This window comes from Notolepis coatsorum, assembly GCF_963971535.1.
Source record: "Notolepis coatsorum genome assembly, chromosome: 9".
Taxonomy (NCBI): Eukaryota; Metazoa; Chordata; class Actinopteri; order Aulopiformes; family Paralepididae; genus Notolepis; species Notolepis coatsorum.
The window spans coordinates 10,712,836-10,736,435 of record NC_140173.1 but is presented as its reverse complement, the minus strand read 5'-3'; the positions used below and the strand labels follow the sequence as shown (position 1 = coordinate 10,736,435).

At 42.2% G+C, this 23,600-nt stretch overlaps 1 protein-coding gene across 1 annotated transcript in view; it reads left to right on the top strand.

Moving 5' to 3' along the window:
- micu1 (mitochondrial calcium uptake 1) overlaps positions 1–23,600 on the top strand; it is a 180,106-nt gene that overhangs the window by 8,477 nt on the left and 148,029 nt on the right. The window contains 2 exon segments of the mRNA XM_084321252.1: positions 17,800–17,964; positions 23,039–23,252. Of these exon segments, the coding sequence (XP_084177378.1) occupies positions 17,801–17,964; positions 23,039–23,252 (378 nt within the window). The 5' untranslated portion in view covers position 17,800.

The window sequence follows — 23,600 nt, the reverse complement described above, 5'->3', positions numbered from 1 at the left end:
GGTCCCAGTGCTGAAGTAAGGTCCCAGTGCTGAAGTAAGGTCCCAGTGCTGAAGTAAGGTCCCAGTGCTGAAGGTAAGTCCCAGTGCTGAAGTAAGGTCCCAGTGCTGAAGTAAGGTCCCAGTGCTGAAGTAAGGTCTCAGTGCTGAAGTAAGGTCCCAGTGCTGAAGTAAGGTCCCAGTGCTGAAGTAAGGTCCCAGTGCTGAAGTAAGGTCTCAGTGCTGAAGTAAGGTCCCAGTGCGCTGAAGTAAGGTCCCAGTGCTGAAGTAAGGTCCCAGTGCTGAAGTAAGGTCCCAGTGTTGAAGTAAGGTCCCAGTGCTGAAGTAAGGTCCCAGTGCTGAAGTAAGGTCCCAGTGCTGAAGTAAGGTCCCAGTGCTGAAGTAAGGTCTCAGTGTTGAAGTAAGGTCCCAGTGTTGAAGTAAGGTCCCAGTGTTGAAGTAAGGTCCCAGTGCTGAAGTAAGGTCCCAGTGCTGAAGTAAGGTCCCAGTGCTGAAGGTCAGTCTCAGTGCTGAAGTAAGGTCCCAGTGCTGAAGTAAGGTCCCAGTGCTGAAGTAAGGTCCCAGTGCTGAAGTAAGGTCTCAGTGCTGAAGTAAGGTCTCAGTGCTGAAGTAAGGTCCCAGTGCTGAAGTAAGGTCCCAGTGCTGAAGTAAGGTCCCAGTGCTGAAGGTCAGTCTCAGTGCTGAAGTAAGGTCCCAGTGCTGAAGTAAGGTCCCAGTGCTGAAGTAAGGTCCCAGTGTTGAAGTAAGGTCCCAGTGCTGAAGGTCAGTCTCAGTGCTGAAGTAAGGTCCCAGTGCTGAAGTAAGGTCCCAGTGCTGAAGTAAGGTCCCAGTGCTGAAGTAAGGTCTCAGTGCTGAAGTAAGGTCCCAGTGCTGAAGTAAGGTCTCAGTGCTGAAGGTCAGTCTCAGTGCTGAAGTAAGGTCCCAGTGCTGAAGTAAGGTCCCAGTGCTGAAGTAAGGTCCCAGTGCTGAAGTAAGGTCCCAGTGCTGAAGTAAGGTCTCAGTGCTGAAGTAAGGTCCCAGTGCTGAAGTAAGGTCCCAGTGCTGAAGTAAGGTCCCAGTGCTGAAGTAAGGTCCCAGTGCTGAAGTAAGGTCGCAGTGCTGAAGGTCAGTCTCAGTGCTGAAGTAAGGTCCCAGTGCTGAAGTAAGGTCCCAGTGCTGAAGTAAGGTCCCAGTGCTGAAGTAAGGTCCCAGTGCTGAAGGTCAGTCTCAGTGCTGAAGTAAGGTCCCAGTGCTGAAGTAAGGTCCCAGTGCTGAAGGTCAGTCTCAGTGCTGAAGGTCAGTCTCAGTGCTGAAGTAAGGTCCCAGTGCTGAAGTAAGGTCCCAGTGCTGAAGTAAGGTCCCAGTGCTGAAGGTCAGTCTCAGTGCTGAAGTAAGGTCCCAGTGCTGAAGTAAGGTCCCAGTGCTGAAGGTCAGTCCCAGTGCTGAAGTAAGGTCCCAGTGCTGAAGTAAGGTCCCAGTGCTGAAGTAAGGTCCCAGTGTTGAAGTAAGGTCTCAGTGCTGAAGTAAGGTCCCAGTGCTGAAGTAAGGTCCCAGTGTTGAAGTAAGGTCCCAGTGCTGAAGTAATGTCCCAGTGCTGAAGTAAGGTCCCAGTGCTGAAGGCCAGTCTCAGTGCTGAAGTAAGGTCCCAGTGCTGAAGGCCAGTCCCAGTGCTGAAGTAAGGTCCCAGTGCTGAAGTAAGGTCTCAGTGTTGAAGTAAGGTCCCAGTGCTGAAGGTCAGTCTCAGTGCTGAAGTAAGGTCCCAGTGCTGAAGTAAGGTCCCAGTGCTGAAGGCCAGTCTCAGTGCTGAAGTAAGGTCCCAGTGCTGAAGTAAGGTCCCAGTGCTGAAGTAAGGTCCCAGTGCTGAAGTAAGGTCCCAGTGCTGAAGTAAGGTCCCAGTGCTGAAGTAAGGTCCCAGTGTTGAAGTAAGGTCCCAGTGCTGAAGGCCAGTCTCAGTGCTGAAGTAAGGTCCCAGTGCTGAAGTAAGGTCCCAGTGCTGAAGTAAGGTCCCAGTGCTGAAGTAAGGCAAGGTCCCAGTGCTGAAGTAAGGTCCCAGTGCTGAAGTAAGGTCTCAGTGCTGAAGTAGGGCTGGGCGATAAAACGATAACGATAACTATCGCGATAAATTATTTCCTCGAAATAAACATGAAACGTGGTCGCAAAGTTTCGATATATCGATTTCCAAGCTTGGCTCCGTTCAGCCTCGGCTCACCACACTCACTAACAACAACCAACGTTACGTGATGACGTGACGTGCATACGCACAACAGCTAACAACCAATCCGTGAAGGAGATGGCCGAGAGCGAACGAGATCCGGAAGGAGACGTACTAGGACTCACTCAACAACAAGGCTTGCTAGGCTAATTAGCTTGCACGCCCGTTGTTTTATATATTTACGTGCCGAGTATGTGTGTGTTTTGAATTCTGAGGCCACGTTTAAGTAGTGTGGGGTATACAGTGGACGTCGTTTCAATATATTGTGGCGGAAGAGAGTATTTTAGTGTCATATTTAGCACATTGTCGTGGAATACATCGCTTAGAAGCAACAGGCTGGCTAGGATACCTAGCTTGCACGGCACTGTTTTATATATTTACGTGCCGAGTATGTGTGTGTTTTGAATTCTGAGGCCACGTTTATAGTAGTGTGGGAGTGGACGTCGTTTCAATATATTGTGGCGGAAGAGAGTATTTTAGTGTCATATTTATTGTCATGAGATACTCCGCTTGTCGGCTAACTGTTAACGTGCGCGGACTGATGACGACATCAACTCGACTTGAGACATTCGCAGCAGGATATTAGAAGTTAATTAAACTTGACAGACATTATATCGACGATAATTATCGATATCGAATTATATGAAAATAATTTAATAATTTTATCGCGATAACGTTTTTGGTCATATCGCCCAGCCCTATGCTGAAGTAAGGTCCCAGTGCTGAAGTAAGGTCCCAGTGCTGAAGTAAGGTCTCAGTGTTGAAGTAAGGTCCCAGTGCTGAAGTAAGGTCTCAGTGCTGAAGTAAGGTCTCAGTGCTGAAGTAAGTTCTCAGTGCTGAAGTAAGGTCCCAGTGCTGAAGGCCAGTCTCAGTGAAGGTCAGTCTCAGTGCTGAAGGTCAGTCTCAGTGAAGGTCAGTCTCAGTGCTGAAGGTCAGTCTCAGTGAAGGTCAGTCTCAGTGTTGAAGGTCAGTCTCAGTGAAGGTCAGTCCCAGTGCTGAAGGTCAGTCTCAGTGAAGGTCAGTCTCAGTGTTGAAGGTCAGTCCCAGTGCTGATGTTGTTTCATGAGAAGGTTGGGGCTGCCGGCCGCATTGAATCGCTCAGATGAAACGATTTAATAAAGATTTAGTTTGGCCCTAGGAAAAGCAATTTTACAGATTTGTCGATTAGCCTAAATCAGCGGTTCCCAAACTTTTTTGGCCGTGCACCCCCTGTCACCTCCCGACCTAGCTGACACCCCCCCCCCCCCCCAATGGGTTTCAGTTAGAAAAAATTGGGAAAAATTGTTGCTGGTCTCCGTGCACAGATTTTTTATTTTATCTCTTCTCACAGCGACTATGGATAGAGAATTTCTTTATTTAATTAAAATGTTCACGACAACATGGATGCATGCACTCTGCCAGCATGTTTAATATCCATAATACTAAAGGTTTGACTAAGATTTTTATGAAATTTTATTGTAAATTTTTTTATTTATTTTTTTACCACCATTAGCCTTTTCATGTCACGCACCACCTAGAGGGCGCTCGCGCACCACAAGGGGTGCGCGCACCACAGTTTGGGAACCACTGGCCTAAATCAACTAGCCTAACCATCAAACCAGTTCTATCCCATTAGTAGGACTGTGTGATAATGGACAAAACCTTCTATCGTGATATGGGACATGTATCTCAATAACGATGGGCTATATATCACAATATACAGTTTTCTGTAAATTCAATAAACCATTTGTCTACAAAATAACCACATATTTCATGACTACTTTTTGATAACCCCAAGTGTGAACTAAATTCAAATGAAAGTCACGCACACACACAGACCGACACACACACAGAAAACATCTTTCACCGCACCATCTCTCTACCGCAGCTTTTACTCATCTTGCGTAAAACCAATAATTTTCACACATTTGATTTAAGAGCAGGTACGATGAATTATCAATAATCCACTTTATTCCAGCACATTAACACATTGGGCGCCAATAACGTCGTACAACGGGTTTCAAGGTCATGCGAATTCTGCCATTCCGCGGTGTACGACGTTATTGAGATCACATTTCATTTTTTCGCCATTGTATTCATAATTCCCTCACCCAGCCTCGGCTGATACAGTGGGAGCCTGCACAACTCTGCAACGCATCAATACTACCGCCTGGTGGATGATCGAGCGAGTTACAACCGGAAATGGATCTCTGGTGATCTCCGTGCATCTGGGAAATGCGTCCAGCACTCACATATTGTTGCGGGACTCTAGACACACATCCGTGTATATGGATCGCTGCCAGGGTTCGAAATTAACGGGGGCTTGGGGCAAAATGCCCTCGAAAATTGACCAAATGCCCCCGAATATCAGTTAAGGGGGGCAAAAAAAGCCCCAGACAGTTTACTAATTATATATATAATTATATATATGCTCTACAGTGCGAGCATTTCCCTCGTATTGCCCCTAATAATATGTGTGTGTGCAAAGCGGAAAAATCATTTACTTGCAGTGTGGAGACAGACGAGTGATTATGAAGAATTACAAAACAGCTCCGCTGTTAATAGTTCAGATTGAAACTGGACTGAAATTCAGTTTTTGGGTGGAATGTTTGTTCCAAGGAGGAGGGAGGCGGGGCCCGCTGCGTGTTACAGGGAGATGCTTCCAGGCACTTGAGAGGTGCTGCGAACACAGAGAGAGCGCTCTGCTCTCATCAAGCATTACACTGCTATCTTAACGTTAGCAAGCTAAGCATCTGCATAGCGCGACCTGGCTGTGTAACGTTAAGTAACTTGTGTTCGGCGGGGAAAGACCATTCCATTTGTAACACAACTCCAAAAGAATAACATCCAAATCCGATCCCGATGCGCATTTCCTTCATTCCACAGCGCTGAGCGCGCAACGTATTTCATTGATCGACCTGGCCAGAGCCTATACTCACAAACGTTGCGTGTGTGGGGTTTTTCATCAATTTGAAACAAGCCTCTTGACTGTTGGAATTAGGGATGTTAAAAATAAAATATCTAATAATATTATTCAATATTAGACATTCATTGATCCAGAGGCAACCGGTTATTATATCAAGACAACAACACAACTTGCCCTCACTCAGGGACAATAATATGTAATCTATTTAGATAGAGTATGTATGTATTATTTACAGATAATTGAAGGTACCTCAAAACATGAAACCAAGCCATGATGTCACACATCGTGTGTGTGTGTGTGTGTGTGTGTTACTTGAACAATTGTCACTGTGCTCCTAAATTTCTGTGTGCTCCTAAATTTGTATTTAGATTTTATTTATTAACATTTTATTCAGGAGCACATGTGCTCCTTGGGAAAAAGGTTAGCGTAGAGCCCTATATATGGAGACATTAACATTACGTTATCAAACATAGGGACGAAGACTGTAAAAAAAAGTGTCAACAATGTTTTATAATCTTTATGTTAATTTTCATTATAAAAATGTTGTGCCCCCGAAATACAAAAAAAAGCCCCCGAAAAGCAATTAAGGGGGGCAAAAAAAGCCCTTGAAAAAAAATGTTAATTTCTAACCCTGATCGCTGCCATAACTCAATAATCGATATGATTTGGGCGTTTATTATTATTATACAAACCGGAAATGGATCTAGTAGATCGCCGTCAAATAAGTGGGATCTTTTTCCTCCAGTCTCATCGGCGAACGGTAAGAGGACAGTAACGTTACTTTCAGCCTGTTTGTTTATTATTATTAATGCAAACTGCTCTGATCAATATATCACCCATACTACATAAAGCATTTACTGATGATCACGGAATTATAAACTACCCCCCCCCGTTCATCCGTGCATGATGAGTCATAACGTTTAGGATCATGTACAGTTGAAATTTTTAATATAGCGTGTATCACGAATAAACGGCAGTTGATAATCTATATATGCGTTTATGCCTATAACTCACATTCTAGGAATTACTGCAGAAAACGATAAAACATATTTATATTCTAGAGACGGTATTTTCGTATGAATCTATGAATGAAAAAGTATAACGTTCCTACATCCTGAACGATAGATAATCGATGTTGTAATAGTAATGTCAATATATCAATACAATTTAAAAAGTTATAGCCCTGCAAAGAAGGTGAACATCTCCATAGGCTTAGAGTGGTGGCAGAGAGTGGTATGATTGGGGCACATTGCCCGGCGGTCAATGTGTTAAGGGCGGCACAGTGGTTAGCAAGAAGGTTGTGGGTTCGAACCCCAGCAGGGGGCCTTTCTGTGTGGAGTTAGCATGTTCTCCCTGTGTTCACGTGTGTTTCCTCCCACACCATAAACACATGCATGTTAGGCAGAGACTACAGATGGAAATGAGCTAAAAACATTTACATTGATGTGGAAACTGAAGATGTTCATTAATGTGCACTGTCCCTGGGTAAGAAAATAAAAAATAAACATCCGCAGGGTCGGGAATAAAGTAAAATACTGCCGTAAAGCAGTTCTGCTGCTTTTGTAGTGATGGAAAGAAGAAATTAAAATCTTCTCTCGTCCCACGATGCATGTTGTCATCTCGAACCGCCCTACGCATTAGTTGACTTTTTAAGCGGAGGACAGCCCTACTGGGCAGCTCCTGTGGGGAGCAGGAGTCTTGTGGGGGATTCAGATCAGGGCTTTGAAGCTGTGGGGGTGTGGCTGCTTCTCATAGACGAGAACTCCCATTCCCTGCTGGCTCCCTGGCTTTGATGGAAGAAGTTGTGATAGAAGTTGTGGCTGACTGATGACGAGGAAGGAGAACCTTGGCTTCGCCGGCTGTAGCCATCTATTCCCTCTGCTCTACAGCTCCCAGCTCCCCCCGTCTGTCTTTACAAAAAAATTCTGGCACAGAAAGTGTGAAGCTCACTCCGAAATGATGAATTATTTCCACTCCACCCAGGTGGATTTGGCTGGTATTACTTCAGAGAAATAAGTACGTTTACCTGCCCAGTGGAAACGGAGCAAGTTCTGCATCAATTTCCCACAGGCACCAGAAGCTTTCAAATTAAAACTAATTAAATGGAAGATATAGTACCTTTTGACAAGGAACATGATGGTGGTTTTAGGATGCAACCCTGGGAACACTGCTTGGTCGGCCAAAAAAGAATCTCATAGGTTGTTAAAATTGGGCTGAATCATTGGTTGTTAAAATTGGGCTGAATCATTGGTTGTTAAAATTGGGCTGAATCATTGGTTGTTAAAATTGGGCTGAATCATTGGTTGTTAAAATTGGGCTGAATCTTACATTAGATTCAAATGTATCGTTATCATACAGCATAAGTACAGTACAACAAAAATAAGTTAGCATCTTATCATCGTGCAAATGTAACATTAAAGTGCGATAGTAATAATGTACAGATGATTAAAACTGGATATAAAATATATAAATGAGAACTACTGAGTAATAGTGCTAATCAGATGTACAGTGTTATAGTATTATATACAGTGATGAAGGTATAAAGACAGTACGGTAGTCAGTCATACTGGCCAGCTAGTAGGTAGGGAAAGGATATGTACAGTTATAGACAGTATCTACAGGTATGTAAATAGGATTATATGCAGGTATATTCAGACGGATGTCGATACATATATATATATACAGCATTATTGTACATGTTATCATACAGAGTTATATGGGATATAAATGTGTAAAAATAGTAGGGGTGTAACAATGCATCGATGCAATGCATCGATCCTAAGGTGACTATTCAACTGCATCGATTTGAAAATGTTAGAATCAATTCGAATTTCTTTATTTAAAATCTTTCAATTTTTATAATTCATTTTTTTATACAGTAGGTGGGTTTTTTATTGACCTATAGTCATGCTGAGTGAATCAGTTCCCCCAGCCACATTCCCCCAGCCACATTTGTGTATCAAATGAAGAGATTTCATGATGCATCGAATCGCTGTGTGGTCAAATATTTACACCCCTAAAAATAGGTATATAAAATTGGGTTGAATCTTAAAAATAATAGTTAAAATAAAGTGTGTATATATATATATAATATATAATTCCTGAAAGACTGACTGGAGATCAAGTTCAAGTTTCAAGTTTGTTTATTATTTGTCAGAACAAAATACAGAATACTTTATAATGAAATGCTTGTTTCTGTATGAGCCCCTGATAGTGTGCTACATACAGTAAAAAGAAAGTAAGTAAAAAGTAGGTAAAGTCAATATATATACAATATACAATACAGAGTAAAATGACAGTGAGGTAGAATGCAGAGGTACAAAAACTTGGGGTAGGGTGCAAATGAGGTATGAATGTGGTGCAAATCTCTTTAATAATAGATAAATATAAAGTGTTAAAGTGTCTAAACTAAGTGAATAAAGTGGGTGTTAAGGTGAGTGTTTGTTTAAAGGGAGTGTGTCTGTGTACATGTGGATGTGTGTGCAGTGAGTGTAGATGATGGGTTGTTACATAGTGTCATTGTCGTTGAGCATCCTGATGGCCTGGGGATAGAAGCTCCTTCTGAGTCTCTCTGTACTGGCCATGAGACTCTGGTAGCGCGTGCCTGACCGCAGCAGTTCAAAGAGGCAGTTGTTTGGGTGACTAGAGTATTTGATTATTCTTTTAGCCTTGGCCCTGCAACGCTCGTTATAAATGTCCTGGAGAGTGGGAAGCCCACCTCCAATTGTGTGTTTGACTGAACGGGCAGTCTGCAGTCTGCTGCGGTCGTGTGCGGTGCTATTCCCAAACCAGGAGGTGATGTTACCAGTCAGGATGCTCTCTATTGTGCACAAGTAGAAGTTCTTAAGGATCTTCTGACTGACTTGGAACTTCCTTAGGCGCCTAAGGAAGTAGAGGCGTTGCCGTGCCTTCTTCACTACACTGTCGATGTGTGTGGTCCATGTCAAGTCCCCGGATATGTGGACTCTGATCAATACTATCCAGCCACATATTCTAGCCCCTCAGGGAACAGTTTTGGCTCCCTTCCTCTTTGTTCTTTATACTGCGGACTGCAGACACAGCGAGGCCATGTGCAGAAACTCTCAGATGATACGGCTCTGATCGGTCTCATCAACAAAGGTGATGACCAAGCCTATAAAAAGGAGATTGACTCATTTGTCCACTGGTGTGATGCCAATTCTTTACAACTTAATGTCGAAAAGACCAAAGAGTTAGTCGTCAACTTCAGTAGGAAGAAGGTGAATGTCTCTCCTGTCATCATTAGGGGGCAGGAGGTAGAAATAGTCCAGTTCTATATGTATCTTGGTGTCCACCTGGACAGCAAGCTGGACTGAAAGAAGAACACAGATTCTGTGTTCAAGAAAGCCCAGTCTCTGCCTTTTCATGTGAGGAAGCTTAGATCCTTTGATATCAGCAGGTCACTTCTTCATGTGTTCTACTGTATCAAGGTATCCTTGCTAGTGTCCCTTTTTATGCTGTGCTCTCTGCTGGGGGAGGGGGGGGGGGGGGGGGGGGGCAGCATCACGGTTACTGACACAAACCGTATAAATAAAATCATTAAAAAGGCTGGCTCAGTGATTGGTCTCCCTCCTGATTCCTTGGAGATCATTATTGTCAAGCGAACTAAGACTAAATTGAACACCATTCTATCTTTTGAAGGCCACCCTCTGTACAATATATTTGATGCTCTGCGAAGCTCATTTAGCGATAGGCTTTTGATGCCTCGATGCTCTACTGAGCGATTGAGAAGGTTTTTTGTTCCTGCTGCGGTTAAATTCTTTAACACTTTGGGTGCCAGCGATGAGCTATCTCGTTAGTTCATGCCAACCGTTGAGTGCCAGCCGACGAGATATCTCGTTTTTAATCGTTATTTTTTTTATTAGCGATTTTCATTCATATTTCATCAATCTAGCCTCACGTTACCAGTGGGGATTTGTCTGAACTCTAATAGGGAAAATACCGCCCCTGTCGTCTCCCGGATGGTAATGCACGCATTGGAATGGACTCAATGAAAATGGATGAGAAAAGAGAAATCTGGAATCCACATTTTACTTCTCAGGCAAGTAACCCGAGCCGATCGGACTCATTGTGGACAGTCAGAACAGCGTGGAATACATATTTCCAGTACCCAGCGTTGGATCAATAAACGCGATCGATATTTGGAATGGCAATCAGGAATTGGAATAATCTTTTTGGAGAACATCTGATCTGAGGTAAGGAATCTATTTTACCAGTATTGGGATAATCGGAGCTATTTTCACCTATATATCAGCGTGTGCGTTATGTGTATTACAGTAAAGGGCGTTTATCACAGAATCTTCTGAAATCTTCTGGAAGTTTCAAGAAACGTGAGTTTTTCAAAATGGTATCAAACGGAAATTAACCGATAATTTTTTTTTTTTTAAACAATCCGTTTCGACATTGTTGACTTCAAACAAGTCATTGATAAGCGACGGCCAGATTAGACACATAGCCATAATTTAAGATATAGTTTATGCGTTCGCAAATATGAGAGCTCTATCATTGAAGTGGGTGGCGGCATTCAACGGGGTAAATAGGAAACGGAGGCCGGCACTGAAAGTGTTAACGAACACCGCTAGCTCTGTGTTGAGAGGCTCTCTTCTTCTCTTCTATTTACTGTGTTATGTAACTTGTGCTGTATGTAATTGTTTCTTGTTTGTGTATTTCCTCTGGTGGCAAACCATGTTTCCCCTCGGGGATTAAGAATAAACCCTACTATATGAGGCTTCGATCTGACAGCAGCACTTGTGCAGCCAGTGCAGGTGTAAGCTATAGTGTGATCTGACAAACCACACAAACCATCTACAATGAGCATCGCCAAGTCCTCCTGGGTATATAGGCTGGACTGAATTTATTATTTGTTCCTCACATTCACGGCGAGGCGACCATGCAAGGTGCCAACCTGCTCATCGGGAGCAGTTGGGGGTTAAGTGTCTTGCTCGAGGGCACTTCGACACACTGCCCGGGAGGAGCGGGAATTGAACTGGGAACCTGAGCCACTGTCGCCCCCTGGGTCTAACTCATTAAAGTGATTACATTACTAACTCATTCAAGTGATTACATTACTAACTCATTAAAGTGATTACATTACTAACTAATTAAAGTGATTACATTACTAACTCATTAAAGTGATTACATTACTAACTCATCCAAGTGATTACATTACTAACTCATCCAAGTGATTACATTACTAACTCATTAAAGTGATTACATTACTAACTCATTAAAGTGATTACATTACTAACTCATTCAAGTGATTACATTACTAACTCATTAAAGTGATTACATTACTAACTCATTAAAGTGATTACATTACTAACTCATTAAAGTGATTACATTACTAACTCATTCAAGTGATTACATTACTAACTCATTAAAGTGATTACATTACTAACTCATTCAAGTGATTACATTACTAACTCATTCAAGTGATTACATTACTAACTCATTAAAGTGATTACATTACTAACTCATTCAAGCGATTACATTACTAACTCATTAAAGTGATTACATTACTAACTCATCCAAGTGATTACATTACTAACTCATCCAAGTGATTACATTACTAACTCATTAAAGTGATTACATTACTAACTCATCCAAGTGATTACATTACTAACTCATCCAAGTGATTACATTACTAACTCATTAAAGTGATTACATTACTAACTCATCCAAGTGATTACATTACTAACTCATTAAAGTGATTACATTACTAACTCATCCAAGTGATTACATTACTAACTCATCCAAGTGATTACATTACTAACTCATTAAAGTGATACTAACTCATTAAAGTGATTACATTACTAACTCATTAAAGTGATTACATTACTAACTCATTAAAGTTATTACATTACTAACTCATTAAAGTGATTACATTACTAACTCATCCAAGTGATTACATTACTAACTCATCCAAGTGATTACATTACTAACTCATCCAAGTGATTACATTACTAACTCATTAAAGTGATTACATTACTAACTCATTAAAGTGATTACATTACTAACTCATTCAAGTGATTACATTACTAACTCATTCAAGTGATTACATTACTAACTCATTCAAGTGATTACATTACTAACTCATTAAAGTGATTACATTACTAACTCATTCAAGTGATTACATTACTAACTCATTAAAGTGATTACATTACTAACTCATTAAAGTGATCACATTACTAACTCATCCAAGTGATTACATTACTAACTCATTAAAGTGATCACATTACTAACTCATTAAAGTGATTACATTACTAACTCATTAAAGTGATTACATTACTAACTCATTAAAGTGATTACATTACTAACTCATTAAAGTGATTACATTACTAACTCATTCAAGTGATTACATTACTAACTCATTAAAGTGATTACATTACTAACTCATTAAAGTGATCACATTACTAACTCATTAAAGTGATTACATTACTAACTCATTAAAGTGATCACATTACTAACTCATTAAAGTGATTACATTACTAACTCATTAAAGTGATTACATTACTAACTAATTAAAGTGATCACATTACTAACTCATTAAAGTGATTACTAACTCATTAAAGTGATTACATTACTAACTCATTAAAGTGATTACATTACTAACTCATTAAAGTGATCACATTACTAACTCATTAAAGTGATTACATTACTAACTCATTAAAGTGATTACATTACTAACTCATTCAAGTGATTGCATTACTAACTCATTAAAGTGATTACATTACTAACTCATTAAAGTGATTACATTACTAACTCATTCAAGTGATTGCATTACTAACTCATTAAAGTGATTACATTACTAACTCATTCAAGTGATTACATTACTAACTCATTAAAGTGATTACATTACTAACTCATTAAAGTGATTACATTACTAACTCATCCAAGTGATTACATTACTAACTCATTAAAGTGATTACATTACTAACTCATTCAAGTGATTACATCACTAACTCATTCAAGTGATTACATCACTAACTCATTCAAGTGATTACATCACTAACTCATTCAAGTGATTACATTACTAACTCATTAAAGTGATTACACTACTAACTCATTCAAGTGATTACATTACTAACTCATTCAAGTGATTACATTACTAACTCATTAAAGTATTACATTACTAACTCATTAAAGTGATTACATTACTAACTCATTAAAGTGATTACATTACTAACTCATTAAAGTGATTACATTACTAACTCATTAAAGTGATTACATTACTAACTCATTCAAGTGATTACATTACTAACTCATTCAAGTGATTACATTACTGACTCATTAAAGTGATTACATTACTAACTCATTCAAGTGATTACATTACTAACTCATTCAAGTGATTACATTACTAACTCATTAAAGTGATTACATTACTAACTCATTAAAGTAGGGATGCCCCGATCGATCGGCCACCGATCGTTATCGGCCGATAATCAGTATAAATATGCGATCGGGGAATTCCGATAATTAGTCATATTCGCCGATCGCGGAAACTGATCAAGTGGATATCTCACTCGCTTGTCTCAGACGCACAGGACCTGCAAACTGCTCCTCCTCCCTAGCCCCGCCCGTACCCGTGTAGAGTTTGTAAACACGGAGGTGCGGCTCCTCTGCTCGAGTCTGTAGTGCATTCGACCTGCGCTAACGTTAGCTACCTAGCTATCGTTACTGTTTAAACAAAATTACCCAATCAACTATTCACTTTTAGTAGGCATTGTCTAACGGTATTTAGCCGGCTAGCTACTGATAGCTCCGGATATCAACAAATGCCCCAGGAAGTCCAGTAGCCCATGTTGATATCTCCGTTAGCTTGCGTTAGCTTGCGTTAGCTGACGTTAGTTCACGGTTCAAAACGAAATGTCCGATTGAACTAAATAGTTGTCTTAATGTCATCTAGCCGGCTAGCAGTAGCTACAGATAGCTCCTGATATCAATGTCTTATAACATTGATTGAATGCGTATTCGAGCTGAGGGCTTGCTGAATGTGAAATGACCAAAGCATAACGTTACCAATAGGGTCCCGCTGCAGCGCCGGAGAATCCTTTTTGGAGCTAGGGCTACTAGAGTACACACAGACAGTGGAGCTGTTTGCAGATAGCGAGCATTTTGACTTGTTGCGTGGTGGCGATGTCTCGCAGATAATACAAGTACAAGTCTAATTGTATAATATATATATTTTATTAAAAAAAAAAACTTTTTATATAAAATAATTTTTAATTTCTTTTTAATCAAAAACGATCGGTATCGGATCAGTATCGGTATCGGCCGATATGGCTCACGACGATCGGTGATCGGTATCGGTGGCAAAAAACGTGATCGGGGCATCCCTACATTAAAGTGATTACATTACTAACTCATTAAAGTGATTACATTACTAACTCATTAAAGTGATTACATTACTAACTCATCCAAGTGATTACATTACTAACTCATTAAAGTGATTACATTACTAACTCATTAAAGTGATTACATTACTAACTCATTAAAGTGATTACATTACTAACTCATCCAAGTGATTACATTACTAACTCATTAAAGTGATTACATTACTAACTCATTAAAGTGATTACATTACTAACTCATTAAAGTGATTACATTACTAACTCATTCAAGCCATGATCGTTGTTTTCTCCACCAAATTGTCTCCACATTGTCGCCCCGTCAGTAAATGGTAAATGGACTGCGTTTATATAGCGCTTTTATCCAAATCGCTTTACAACTTATCCCTCACATTCACCCATTCACTCACACATTGGACGGTGCTGCCAACTGCCAACCTGCTTATCAGGAACAGTTGTCTTGCTCAAGGACACACTTCGACACCGGAATCGAACTGGGAACCTTCTGATTACCAGACTCACCGCTCTACCTCCTGAGCCACTGTCACCCCATGCTAGCTAGTAGTTTTCAGGGAAACTGAAGGACATGTGTAGAATTGTCAAGTAGCTGAATACCTATTAAATAAAATTGAGACTTCCAAATTGTCTGAGGGAAGCGACAGTTGTGTTTGGAGGATGAAGGAAAGAGGGCATGGTTTTGAGACGGGTCAATTCAAAATGCCACGGTATCAAATCTAAAGACTCTTTTGAAACCGTTCTCTTGGTTCTCTCACCGCTACACGGAGTGTGGTCTCTTGAAACCATCAACTTGATTGAAATTCAGCACAAGGTCACGCCCCCCCCCCCCCCGCACTTTGGTGAGGTTGCGCTGCATTGTTGGGCTGCCAACTCCCCGTGCTTTCGGGGTGCCAGCGGGCCACGCGGGCCAGCAGAGGGACAATCCTTTTGAAGTTCATTAGCTCTAAACTCTGTGCCAGAGTAGAGGAGCAGGCGCCCCTTCTTGGCGAGAGCGTTTAATTAGCCTCAGAGTCACACCGCCGCTGCTTGGAGAAGTTGTTTTCCAGTCGTTCCGTCTGCTCCATGTCCTTGCTCCCTGGGTGTTGTGTGTTCCTGTGTAATTCAGGAGAAACTGCACTCTGGCTAGACTCAGGAAACAGCCCCCCTCCCTTTCTCTTATTCTGCTGAGTCAGTGCCACGGAGCCTGGGTGGTGCCCTGGAACACGGGCAGGGGGCGACTCTCGTCTCGGGGGGGGCAGGACCACCCAGTCCTCGACCGTGTGGTGTCCACCACGCAGGGGTCTTTGTACATTGCCAGGCATTCCATTATTACACCACTGTTGTTGATATACATGCATTCAAAAAAATCTTAGTTACATCAATATTGTGCTGGGTCATTACATTTTTTTTGCCATTTCCCATTCTTAATGTTTGATTTCGAAAGTACTGTTTTAAAAGGTCTGTCTGTAGATCCTCACCTCTCAGAACAATGTGCCGTGCCGTCTCTCAGGCTATCTAATATATTTAATTTTCTTCACATATAATCAACGCGTCAACCCTGTGTTACTGACTATCAATTACTGTTTGAAACCATTATTCGTTCATTATCATCATTATCCCTGTTAAAAGAATATCGTCAATAATAATAATAATTCATTTAATTTATATAGCGCTTCTCAATAACCCGAAGTCGCTGACCATAGTCGGGAGCAAAAGTAAAAACAAAAACAAAAGCAAAGAAACAAAAACAAAGAAAGAACAAAGAAACAAAAACAAAAGGAACATGAGACCATGGGGGGAACAGGGAAGACAGCATGATAGCACAAAAAGACTGGAGACAGACATCAATCAGGTTGGAGGGGGGGGGGGGTTATGGGTGGGGGGGGTTGAAGGCAAGGGAGAACAGGTGGGTTTTGAGGCGAGCTTTGAAGGTGGAGAGTGTAGGGGAGTCTCTGATGGACTGAGGGAGGGAGTTCCAGAGTCGGGGTGCAGTACGAGAGAAGGCCCAATCACCAACGTTTTTAAGCTTGGATGTCGGGACTCGGGACAGTGAGGGAGGCAGTGGAGGAGGACCGGAGGGAATGGGTGGGGCGGTAGGGAAGAAGGAGATCAATCAGTTTGAAGGTGAGGAGTAGTGTTTTAAAGTTTATGCTGTGTTTGATCGGGAGCCAGTGGAGGGAGTGGAGGATAGGAGTGATGTGTTCAGAACTTCACGGGACCGGGTGTTTGTGAGGAGGCGGGCGGCTGAGTTCTGGACCATTTGGAACATTGTCTACTATAAGAACTTAATTTATTCGCTGTCATCACTTACTTTTAGCAAATCAATCAATTAGGCTATAATTGAACATAACCGACAAGTCATTTGATGCAATTAAGATGAGAGTTCTAGAGTTTGCTATGAGCCAGGCCCGTTGGCTCACGGCCCCATGTGTGGTCCCCTGATTACAACTCAAATAGCTATAACAACAATATCTATTTTTATTGTAGAAACTACTGGCACCACATTTGAGATCTACTGTATCTTCTAACCTCCACTGAAAGCACAACAAAAGCCAGGCTGCTCGAGCAGCTTGAGCAGCTCCCCTGAGGAATGAAATATTATTCATGCGCTCCACATTCAGCACAAAGTAAACAACAACACATGATTTTCAATTGGAATGTCAGTGTTACAGAGAATAACCTTAACCTCAATATCACGCCTCAGACCGTTTAGTTTTGTGCTGTTGTTTTTTGCCATAAGTTGTATTTATTTATTTTCTTTTTGCTTGGAAGATGACATAAAGTGTCTCAAGGATCGTTCCTATTGTCTGCGAAAAGCTGCCTCAGAAAATCTCATGACCATCAGGGGAGAAACCTCTTCTTTCTCTTGGTATTTCTCTATGCGATATAATAGAAGTGATCCTTACTGTAGCTAGCGACCGGGGGGGGGTACAGGAAGTAAAAACAAGTATGAAGGACTGACCGAGGCAGTTAGTTGAGTGTCGGGGGGGGGGGGGGGTGGGGGGGGGGGGGTGTATGAGTCTGTGGCTGAACGTGCTTCTCATCTTGACTAGCTCGTCGTAGAGGGGTGGGAGGGGTTCTCCAGGATAGCAGCCATCTAGCTTCCTGAGCCTGACGGAACGGCAGCATAGTTGACAATGACACACTCATGTAGTCTGTCACTCATTCACATTTAGCCATGCATTGCATCTATGATACTTTGTGTCCTTGTTTTGGGTTGAATCTGGTGTTTATTGGTCCGTTATATATGCCTATGTTTGTGTACAGCACTTTGAGCTACATGACATGTATGAAAGGTGCTTTATAAATACTTACTTACTTACTTACTCTCTCTCCCTGGGCAGGATGTTCCGCTTGCGGGCCTTGTCTGCGGCTGCCGTGGGGCTGGTGCAGGCGTCTCGGCGCTACCACAGTGGGGCGGTGAGGGGCCCGGCCCGGAGGAGGCTGATGCTGGCGGCGCTGGTCGGGGTGACCGGGGCTTCTGCCAGCGCTGGGCTGCTCTGGACAAGGTAGGACCCTAACCTAACCATAACATAACCCCTACCTCTAAAATAACCTAACCTTAACCTAACCTAGCCATGACCCCTACCTCTAAAATAACCTAGCCATAACCTAACCTAGCCATAACCCTTGTCATGTTGAAAATATGATGAACATCCACTTTATTATCTAACATGTGGTTTTCCATACCTAAGCAGATATTGTGATATGCATATCGATATAAAGAAATCCCTATAGGCCTACATATCGGGATATTAACGTTTTTTTTATCTCCACATCCCCCAGCTCTCTCTCACACACACACACACACACACACACACACACACACACACACACACACACAACACACACACACACACACACACACACACCCACCTACACTTACCACTCACCTTGACATTTAGAATTTACGCCTGTTCTGTTTCTTGTTCAGGCACCTTATGGTAAAAGGTCTCTCCATTAGTCCCTTAACTACTTTAAAAATGGCACTGGGAACCACTTGCTATTACTGAAGTGTGTCCCCTGCTTAAGAAAAACAATAGACCACAATTGAAAATGTCAAGGTCTTACTTTGAGTCCATTTATAGCCATGATGTGATGTTTAGAAATGCATTAGGCTCGTTTGACAGACGCATACTGTATCAAGCCTAGTCTTTAGAATAAATATCATATTTTCACTGTACCAAGATCAAAGGGATAGATCAGGTTTGTCAGAATCTTAGCTGGTTTTTCATCAAGCGGGAGTCATTAGAGTGTTGAGTGTTACTGAGGCCATGTCCACGTTTTATACGGATATTTTTGAAAGCCTTGTGAAAGCGGTGGAAAACAGAGTTTTATGTCACTGAAAACTGAGCCTTTTGAAAATACCTTCCAGGATGGATCTTTTTTTTTATTTTAACTTTCTTTGCACATAGCACTGATGCTACATATGTTGATAGTTTTGTAGCACAGGCTTAACTTAACCTGTAAACATAAGACTGTTCTGAAAGCACTATATTGATGTAACTAAGAGATTTGCTGAGGAAAAAGATTTTTAATGCATAGGTATAGGGCTGACCCCTATTAATCGATTAGTCGACTAATCGGTCGAAAGGAGCCGTAGTCGACTGGCCAACCTCTTTCCAAAAGAAAATAGGCCTAGAAGCGTGGCTAACGCTAATGGCACGCATACCAGAGGCTAACTGCCTAAGAAAACAGGCACAGAGGCACTGAAAGAGGATTTCACCATCTAATGAACACACTAGACTAGACAAATATCAAGATGTATCCATCAGTGGACCAATTGCATGCTTTTGCAGAGGACAAGAAGCCTTCAGTCGACTCCTTCAGACATTAAGCACCCCCACAGCCCAAATGGAATGATAAAAAAAAAAAAATTATATATATAACGGAACGTAGGCCAAATGCGTCCACATTTTTATAGGATTCTATCACATTTTCATAACAATAGCACCCTGCGCCGTTTTCATTGAGGTTTCTTACAAATTAACGATGCTTTATCTTGTCCTTTATATGCCGATTATCATTAGAATCTTAAATTGTACCATAATGTCCCCCTTTAGACAACATATGTAACGCTACCAGCGCACTTTTGTTAAGATAATTAGTTGGCCATTCTCGGTCGCTATACCGAGGTCGCAGTAATAGTTTAACGCTGTTCAGATCCCGTCTGAGAATATAGACACATCCCAGTGACCTGCGACCTGTGCTAACGCTCTTGGGAAATGCAGTGTTGTAGTTCTCAACATTTTCAGCCTTTAATTTTAAACCAATGCTGCCATCTACTGACAACAAAAAAGTGTTGTCTAATCGTCACCTTGAGAGCTACTTCCGTATACAGCGCCGCCCCAAACCCATTCTAGAGATTCCCACTTTTTGCTGGGAGTGGGGCGTGGCCGTATTTGGCCCCAGACAATAAGAGTGGCTGCAATTGGTCACCGTGACGTTATATATATATATATTTTTTTTTTATAAAGTCGACCAATAGTCGACTAACGGCAAATGTTGGCCAATCCTAGTCGACCATCCAAATCCTTAGTCGGGGACAGCCCTACATAGGTATATCAACGACCATGCAAGGCTCACTATGGCATCTCCATGTTGTACACGGGGCCACAGAGGTGAGTATCAGGAGCTCTGAACAGCCAACCTTTGTAGTATCGCCTTCCCCCATTCAAAATATAATACAATTCAAACAGAGGTACAGGGCTGAGGAAGGGATTTTTTTTTTATTTTTTTGTATCCACTTTTTCTCCCATTTTTTCTATATTTTCTCCCATCCCAATTTCGTATCATCCAATTCAACCCTCCCCTGTCACGGACGCTGTTTCTTGCCTCCCACAAGCCGGCTGCAATGTGGACTAAGTCATACATAGCACAAGTCCCCTCCGGTACTTGAGGTAACAGCAGTCTCATCTTTTCACCTGCGCAGCTCGATCTCTGTGTCGAGGAGTAACGCGTGGGAGGCTCACGCTGCCCCCGACACTTCCTGATTCTACTGCGCAGGCGCACCAACCGACCTGTAGGAGTCGCTGTCCACAACGCCCGATCCCCACCCATCAGTTTCCCACCCCCTAATACGGCCAATGTGTATTAGTACGGACGACCAGCTAAACTGAAAGCAAATGTGGAAGGGATTATTTTTAATATATATATATATATATATATATATATATATATATATATATATATATATATATATATATATATATATATATAAAATGTATTTGTTTTGTAAGGATTTAAATCTGTAAGGAATTACATTAATTTTGAGTAGTGGAAAAGGGGCAGGATTAAATAAGTGTATACTTCTCCCTACTCCTTTTCGAACATGTAAATTGAGTGTTCTTTTTTTTTTTATTTAAAATATATTTTTTCATTTCATTGCTAGAGATGAATGATTTGTTTTAGTTTTATTTACATGTTCGAAATAAAGATTTCCAAAAACAAAAAAAAAAAAAAGTGTAACTTTATACTCCATCTATTTCTGTGGATGAAAATTAATTAAAATAAAATACTTGCCGTTGACCAATTTGAAAAATATTACAGAATTCAGTCCTGCTGTCAGCCGATGCGCGACGTTACATCAGAACCGAACTGTGGAAGTTATGGCTGGTGCTGACAGACAGCTTGGGTGTGAAATCAATAGTGCGGGTCCTTGGCTGACTGCCAACATATCCATCAGGTTTGAGCCAAATCAGAGAAGAATGGCTTAAAGGGGCACTTCACCAAAAACAATGCTGATTTATTTTGCACATAATCCCACACACATCCAAAAACTCAATATAAACATTCACACATTAATTTAGTTTGCCAGTTATTGAGAGTAAATTAGTTTGAATATGGCCACCAGTGATGTTACCGGGGACATTAAATCATTGTGTTTTGTTAATTACAGCTCCATGAAAGGACGTAGATGAAGAAATGGCAATACCTTGTCTTATAGGGCCTGCTGCCTTATCATTTCATTTCATTCTCCGATGACAGCGCTGGTGGCCATATTCAAACTAATTTACTCTCAATAACCTACATGAATGTGTGCGTTTTTGGACGTGTGTGAGATTATGTAAAAAATTTAACAGCATTGTTTTTTGGTGAAGTGCCCCTGTAAGGCTTATTGCTGAGATGAGTGATTACTATGCCCCACTCACGCTGTGTTCATGGGTGTACCGTTAGACAGTGTTGTTGTGTGACTTTTAGAAAGTGTAGTGTAACAGTTAGAAAGTGTTGTGTTGTGGTGACTCGCTTATCACACACAATGGTGCAGACATTCACTGGACTTTAGGAAACGGTGGGTGTGTTTACATATGTCAGCTGTCAGCTGGCTGCTGTCACTTCTACGACGACTAACGCTAACGTCTCTGCACTCTATGATTGTATGTACTGTTGGGAAAGTAAAGGAAAGACTACTGTCTGCATCCTTCTTGCACTCCCACATTGGTGACCCGAAGTACGTGAGTGAGTACATCATGGACGGAGAAGCGAACGTTAACGCAAACGTTATCTACGCTGCAGCAATTAAGTTGCCCGACTTCTGGCATCACAGCCCCCGACCCTGGTTTCAACATATTGACGCCCAGTTCGAGTTGAGAGGAATATCGCAGGATGTTACCAAATACTACCATGTGGTAGCAGCGTTGGATGCCCCGACGACAGCCCGTGCTATTCTGGTAGCCAGCACGTCTGCAGAGGAGCACCTGACACATCTCAGGCAGTTGTTTGAGCGGCTCAGTGCACATGGGCTCATTGTTAACTATTTACATTTTTATTTAAAATTTTTTTGGAGGGGCGGGGGGTCCCGTTGGCGGGTAGGGGAAACACTGGCATAAACTGATTGATAAAAAAAATAAAAAATAATTAACAACTATTCGACTATCGATGCCCATCCCTAGTTAGAAGTATTTTTATTCTCTTTTTTTATTTTGGGTATTGAAATCTGGAATATTGAAATAGGGCTAGTGGTCCAAAATTTTAAACGTTCCCTTTTTAAATACCCATTTACAAACGTTTGTTTTCACCTCTTCACGTCCCATTTGGGTCACCTGTCCGAGCCGCCGGGCCCGGGCGTGAGCACAGCACTCGCATCACTGAGGTCCATGTGTTCAGTTGAGGTGTAGCGGCGGGCAGGGGGGTTGATATAATCGCTCTTCACCGGAGCAAAGCAGGTGGCGTGACGGCGGACGGGGGCCTCTGGGTGTTTGGAAGAGGCTGACGAGGGGGTGAGATGTGGCACCAGACCTGGTGTGTGTCCTGTTATCGCTCATCTCATTAAGCAGAGTTACACCAGCCTACGCCTCCCAGACAGCACCAGCTATTTGCTCCTATTATTCAAATGTTATCAATCTGGACGAAAGCGGTCAAAGGGGAGTTTTGATGCCAGCCTCTCCGTTATGAACGAGCAGGAGCGCCGTACGCAGTCTTCTTCACGCCCCCACTGCTTCTCTCACATTACAACACTCTGCTGCTCCTGATGTAGAGACGTGCTAACTGTGTTTTAATTAACCTTCTTGCCTAAGGACATGGACACCACACACACACACACACAGCTAATCCAAGCCGCGTGTCTTCTGTGTTCCGACCCAGAGCGCACGCCGAGGCGGGGCCTTCCGTCCGGCCCTCCGAGGACCCGGCGTCGGCGGCGGAGGAGGTGGAGTTTGTGAAACAGGCGGAGTCTGAGTCGGAGGCGGAGTCTGAGAAGTCCGTGGAGGCCAGCGGCAGCAGCGGTGACGAGGGCGGCGAGGGAGAAGGCGGCGAGGGGAGGAAGAAGAAGCAACGCTCCGGATTCCGTGACCGCAAGGTAATCAATAAACTATAGACATTCAGCCAGTCCAATCAGTCAGCCATTTTAATTGAACGGCTTGCCCACCACACACACACACACACACACACACACACACACACACACACACACACACTCACTCTCACCCCAGTCAATGTCCGATACACCAGTCTTTTAATACATTTGTTTATTGAATTTTTCAATTAACAATCTTCACACAAAAATGCACAGAAAATGTAAACAAACACCCCCCCCCCCCCCGCCCTACTGGCCCAGCAGCTCATTCACCCGCCCCACACGAGATCCCCCAGAGAGAGAGAGAGAGAGAGAGAGAGAGAGAGAGAGAGAGAGAGAGAGAGAGAGAGA